The sequence below is a fragment of the Oncorhynchus kisutch genome, linkage group LG16 (assembly GCF_002021735.2).
Source record: "Oncorhynchus kisutch isolate 150728-3 linkage group LG16, Okis_V2, whole genome shotgun sequence".
NCBI lineage: Eukaryota > Metazoa > Chordata > Actinopteri > Salmoniformes > Salmonidae > Oncorhynchus > Oncorhynchus kisutch.
The window spans coordinates 10,495,157-10,501,601 of NC_034189.2; the positions used below are offsets into that span (position 1 = coordinate 10,495,157).

Sequence of the window (6,445 nt, forward strand, 5' to 3'; positions counted from 1 at the left end):
TTAGAGAGAGAATCTACAGTCATTTTAGAGAGAGAATCTAGTCATTTTAGAGAGAGAGAGAATCTACTGTCATTTTAGAGAGAGAATCTACAGTCATTTTAGAGAGAGAGAATCTACAGTCATTTTAGAGAGAGAGAATCTACAGTCGTTTTAGAGAGAGAGAATCTACAGTCATTTTAGAGAGAGAGAATCTACAGTCATTTTAGAGAGAGAGAGAGAGAATCTACAGTCATTTTAGAGAGAGAGAATCTACAGTCATTTTAGAGAGAGAGAATCTACAGTCATTTCAGAGAGAGAGAATCTACAGTTATTTTAGAGAGAGAATCTACAGTCATTTTAGAGGGAGAGAATCTACAGTCATTTTAGAGAGAGAGAATCTACAGTCATTTCAGAGAGAGAGAATCTACAGTCATTTTAGAGAGAGAATCTACAGTCATTTTAGAGGGAGAATCTACAGTCATTTTAGAGGGAGAGAATCTACTGTCATTTTAGAGAGAGAGAGAATCTACTGTCATTTTAGAGAGAGAGAATCTACTGTCATTTTAGAGAGAGAGAGAATCTACTGTCATTTTAGAGAGAGAGAATCTACTGTCATTTTAGAGAGAGAGAGAATCTACTGTCATTTTAGAGAGAGAGAATCTACTGTCATTTTAGAGAGAGAGAATCTACAGTCATTTTAGAGAGAGAGAGAATCTACAGTCATTTTAGAGAGAGACCGATTCTAGAGTAATTTTAGAGAGAGACAGATTCTAGAGACATTTTAGAGAGACAGATTCTAGAGAGTCATTTTGTCATATACACAACTGAAGTAAGAATCCTCTTCCAAACATTCTTATATCCCATGTTTAAAAGTCCTCAACTCTTCTTCTTCCTCCAAATGGTCTATACACAACACAGATACAAAATAAAAGGCATTTTTCTCATTTCCCAAACGGCCACATGTCCAGTAAGAACCCTCAGAACAGATGGTCAACTCCATACAAATAGAATGAATAGAACAGAACTCCTTTTACATTCTGTAATCAACTCCTTCCATTCTACACAGTCAGTATGTAACCATGCACACATGGCACAAATCTTGGCTATCACATCATCACAAATGGGTTCTTTTTTTCTTGCTACCGTTCTGTTCCATAGATCCACATCCTATTATGTTATTTATACATCAATAAACCAATACATTCTTCTGTCTATTGATCCTCAGTGTCTGTCCAACGTTTTGTCCCTCCTTCACATATAGAATCGTATGGAATCCACTTTTAGAATTCACTTTGGAGTGTCCAGGGAAGCAGGGGGAGTAGGGATTTAATCCTTGGGGGTTCCCCCTTCCTCCCCTCCTCTCCTTTCACCCCGTCCCCCGTCCCCCCATTCCTCACCCTGGCAGTGTCCTGAACCTGTCCTCCCCTCCTCTCCTTTCACCCCCCCCCCCCCCCCATTCCTCACCCTGGCAGTGTCCTGAACCTGTCCTCCCCTCCTCTCCTTTCACCCCCCCCCCCCCCATTCCTCACCCTGGCAGTGTCCTGAACCTGTCCTCCCCTCCTCTCCTTTCACCCCCCCCCCATTCCTCACCCTGGCAGTGTCCTGAACCTGTCCTCCCCTCCTCTCCTTTCACCCCCCCCCCATTCCTCACCCTGGCAGTGTCCTGAACATGTCCTCCTCTCCTCTCCTTTCACCCCCCTCCCCCCATTCCTCACCCTGGCAGTGTCCTGAACCTGTCCTCCCCTCCTCTCCTTTTTATCCCCCCCACCCCCCTCTTCTGGTGGTTTCCCACCCTCTCGTTTCCATCCATCTTTACAGGTCCAGACGGAATGCCCCAAAATAACTTGATGAATCCTCCGCATGGACCATGGTGGGGGACGAGACAGAGACAAAGAGTTCATCCCCGGCCCTGAGCTCAAACAGCCCTCCCTGGTACACAGAGTGGAGGGCGTACTCCGCGTCTGGGGCCCAGCACTTGGTTCCTACACCCTTCAGCAGCTGGATGGGTCTCAGGTAGGACGTCTTCTTGTATACACACTGGACCAGCTGGTGACTGGTTGTATGTTGGTCCCCTTCATTAAGGGATGGGTAGCGGAAGTACACCTGGGGATGGAGGGAGGGAGGGAGGGAGAGTGGGATGGAGGGAGGGAGAGTGGGATGGAGGGATGGAGGGAGAGTGGGATGGAGGGATGGAGGGAGAGTGGGATGGAGGGAGAGTGGGATGGAGGGATGGAGAGTGGGATGGAGAGTGGGAGAGTGTGATGGAGGGAGGGAGAGTGGGATGGAGGGAGGGAGAGTGGGATGGAGGGAGGGAGGGAGAGTGGGATGGAGGGATGGATGGAGGGAGGGAGGGATGGAGGGATGGAGGGATGGATGGAGGGATGGAGGGAGAGTGGGATGGAGGGAGGGAGAGTGGGATGGATGGAGGGATGGAGGGAGAGTGGGATGGATGGATGGAGGGAGAGAGAAAGAGAGAGTGGGATGGAGGGAGGGAGAGTGGGATGGATGGATGGATGGAGGGAGGGAGGGAGGGATGGAGGGATGGAGGGAGGGAGAGTGGGATGGATGGAGGGAGGGAGGTGTGGATGGAGGGATGGAGGGAGGGAGAGTGGGATGGAGGGAGGGAGGGATGGAGGGAGAGTGGGATGGAGGGATGGATGGAGAGTGGGATGGAGGGATGGAGGGATGGAGGGAGGGAGAGTGGGATGGAGGGATGGAGAGTGGGATGGAGGGATGGATGGAGGGATGGAGAGTGGGGTGGGAGGGATGGATGGAGGGAGAGTGGGATGGATGGAGAGTGGGATGGAGGGATGGAGAGTGGGATGGAGGGATGGATGGAGGGAGAATGGGAGTGGGATGGAGGGATGGATGGATGGATGGAGGGATGGATGGAGGGAGAGAGAAAGAGAGTGGGATGGATGGAGAGAGAGTGGGATGGAGGGATGGATGGAGAGAGAGTGGGATGGAGGGATGGATGGAGGGAGAGTGGGATGGAGGGAGGGAGAGTGGGATGGAGGGAGGGAGGGAGGGAGGGTGGGTGGGATGGAGGGAGGGAGGGATGGAGGGAGAGTGGGATGGAGGGAGGGAGAGTGGGATGGAGGGAGGGAGAGTGGGATGGAGGGGTGGGATGGAGGGATGGATGGAGGGATGGAGAGTGGGATGGAGGGATGGATGGATGGATGGATGGAGAGTGGGATGGATGGAGGGAGGGAGGGATGGATGGAGGGAGAGTGGGATGGAGGGAGGGAGAGTGGGATGGAGGGATGGAGAGTGGGATGGAGGGATGGATGGAGGGATGGAGAGTGGGATGGAGGGATGGAGGGATGGATGGATGGAGGGAGAGTGGGATGGAGGGAGAGTGGGATGGAGGGATGGAGGGATGGAGAGTGGGATGGAGTGATGGATGGAGGGAGAGTGGGATGGAGGGAGGGAGGGATGGAGGGAGAGTGGGATGGAGGGATGGATGGAGGGATGGAGGGAGGGAGAGTGGGATGGAGGGATGGAGAGTGGGATGGAGGGATGGATGGAGGGATGGAGAGTGGGATGGAGGGATGGAGGGATGGATGGATGGAGGGATGGAGAGTGGGATAGAGGGATGGAGGGATGGAGAGTGGGATGGAGGGATGGAGGGATGGATGGATGGAGGGATGGATGGAGGGAGAGTGGGATGGATGGATGGAGAGTGGGATGGAGGGAGAGTGGGATGGAGGGATGGATGGAGGGAGAGTGGGATGGATGGATGGATGGATGGATGGAGGGAGAGAGAAAGAGATAGAGAGTGGGATAGAGGGATGGAGAGTGGGATGGATGGAGGGAGGGAGGGATGGAGGGAGGGAGAGTGGGATGGAGGGATGGATGGAGGGAGGGATGGAGAGTGGGATGGAGGGATGGATGGAGGGAGAGTGGGATGGATGGATGGATGGATGGAGGGAGAGAGAAAGAGATAGAGAGTGGGATAGAGGGATGGAGAGTGGGATGGATGGAGGGAGGGAGGGATGGAGGGAGGGAGAGTGGGATGGAGGGATGGATGGAGGGAGGGATGGAGAGTGGGATGGAGGGAGGGAGGGAGAGTGGGATGGATGGATGGAGGGAGGGATGGAGGGAGGGATGGATGGAGGGAGAGTGGGATGGAGGGATGGATGGAGGGATGGAGGGAGAGTGGGATGGAGGGAGGGAGAGTGGGATGGAGGGATGGATGGAGGGAGAGTGGGATGGAGGGATGGATGGAGGGAGAGTGGGATGGAGGGAGGGAGAGTGGGATGGAGGGATGGATGGAGGGAGAGTGGGATGGAGGGAGAGAGGGATGGAGGGAGAGTGGGATGGAGAGTGGGATGGATGGAGGGAGGGAGGGATGGAGGGAGGGAGAGTGGGATGGAGGGATGGATGGAGGGAGGGAGGGAGGGATGGCGAGTGGGATGGAGGGAGGGAGGGAGAGTGGGATGGATGGATGGAGGGAGGGATGGATGGAGGGATGGATGGAGGGAGAGTGGGATGGATGGAGGGATGGAGGGAGAGTGGGATGGAGGGATGGAGGGATGGAGGGAGGGAGAGTGGGATGGAGGGATGGATGGAGGGAGAGTGGGATGGAGGGAGGGAGAGTGGGATGGAGGGAGAGTGGGATGGAGGGAGAGAGGGATGGAGGGAGAGTGGGATGGAGAGTGGGATGGATGGAGGGAGAGTGGGATGGAGGGAGAGTGGGATGGAGGGAGAGTGGGATGGAGGGAGAGTGGGATGGATGGATGGAGGGATGGATGGAGGGAGAGTGGGATGGATGGATGGAGGGAGAGTGGGATGGAGAGTGGGATGGAGGGATGGAGGGAGAGCGGGATGGAGGGAGGGAGGGAGGGATGGAGAGTGGGAGGGAGGGAGGGAGGGATGGATGGAGGGAGAGAGAGTGGGATGGAGGGATGGAGGGATGGATGGAGGGAGAGTGGGATGGAGGGATGGAGGGAGAGTGGGATGGAGGGATGGAGGGAGAGTGGGATGGAGGGAGAGTGGGATGGAGAGTGGGATGAGGGATGGAGGGAGAGCGGGATGACGGAGGGATGGAGGGAGAGTGGGATGGAGGGAGAGTGGGATGGAGGGATGGAGGGAGAGTGGGATGGAGGGATGGAGGGAGAGTGGGATGGAGAGTGGGATGGAGGGATGGAGGGAGAGCGGGATGGAGGGATGGATGGAGGGAGGGAGGGAGGGAGGGATGGAGAGTGGGAGGGAGGGAGGGAGGGAGGGAGGGAGGGAGAGTGGGATGGATGGATGGATGGAGGGAGGGATGGATGGAGGGAGAGTGGGATGGATGGATGGATGGATGGATGGAGGGAGAGTGGGATGGATGGAGGGATGGATGGAGGGAGAGTAGGATGGAGGGATGGAGAGATGGATGGAGGGAGAGTGGGATGGAGGGATGGAGGGATGGAGGGAGGGAGAGTGGGATGGAGGGATGGATGGAGGGAGAGTGGGATGGAGGGAGGGAGAGTGGGATGGAGGGATGGATGGAGGGAGAGTGGGATGGATGGATGGATGGAGGGAGAGTGGGATGGAGGGAGAGTGGGATGGAGGGAGAGAGGGATGGAGGGAGAGTGGGATGGAGGGAGAGTGGGATGGAGGGAGAGTGGGATGGAGGGATGGATGGAGAGTGGGAGGGAGAGTGGGATGGATGGATGGAGGGAGAGTGGGATGGAGGGAGAGTGGGATGGAGGGATGGAGGGAGAGTGGGATGGAGGGATGAAGGGAGAGTGGGATGGAGGGATGGAGGGAGAGTGGGATGGAGAGTGGGATGGAGGGAGAGCGGGATGGAGGGAGGGATGGAGGGAGAGTGGGATGGAGGGAGAGTGGGATGGAGGGATGGAGGGATGGAGGGAGGGAGAGAGAAAGAGATAGAGAGTGGGAGGAACAAATAAAGAGGGAGACAGAGAGGGAGAGAGTAATGGAGGGAGGAGGCAGGCAGGGAGGGAGGGAGTAATGGAGGGAGGAGGCAGGCAGGGAGGGGAGGGGAGTAATGGAGGGAGGAGGCAGGCAGGGAGGGAGGAGGCAGGCAGGGAGGGAGGGAGTAATGGAGGGAGGAGGCAGGCAGGGAGGGTGGGAGTAATGGAGGGAGGAGACAGGCAGGGAGGGAGGGAGGGAGGGAGTAATGGAGGGAGGAGGCAGGCAGGGAGGGAGGGAGTAATGGAGGGAGGAGGTAGGCAGGGAGGGTGGGAGTAATGATGGGAGGAGACAGGCAGGGAGGGTAATGGAGGGAGGAGGCAGGCAGGGAGGGAGTAATGGAGGAAGGAGACAGGCAGGGAGGGTAATGGAGGGAGGAGCAAGGGAGGAGGCAGGCAGGGAGGGAGGGAATAATGGAGGGAGGAGACAGGCAGGGAGGGAGTAATGGAGGGAGGAGGTAGGGAGGGAGGGAGGGGAGTAATGGAGGGAGGAGGCAGGGAGGGAGGGATAGCGGTACAGAGAGAAAGGAGAGGTAGAGATTAATTGA

At 56.2% G+C, this 6,445-nt stretch overlaps 1 protein-coding gene across 1 annotated transcript in view; it reads right to left on the reverse strand.

Annotated features, from left to right (window-relative positions):
• Positions 1–1,598: 1,598 nt before the first annotated feature.
• Positions 1,599–6,445, reverse strand: part of LOC109885681 (tumor necrosis factor ligand superfamily member 10) — a 54,687-nt gene continuing 49,840 nt past the window's right edge. Inside the window, exon 6 of the mRNA XM_031791778.1 lies at positions 1,599–2,082. Coding sequence (XP_031647638.1) covers positions 1,792–2,082 — 291 coding nt within the window. The 3' untranslated portion in view covers positions 1,599–1,791. The remainder of the gene's footprint in view (positions 2,083–6,445) is intronic.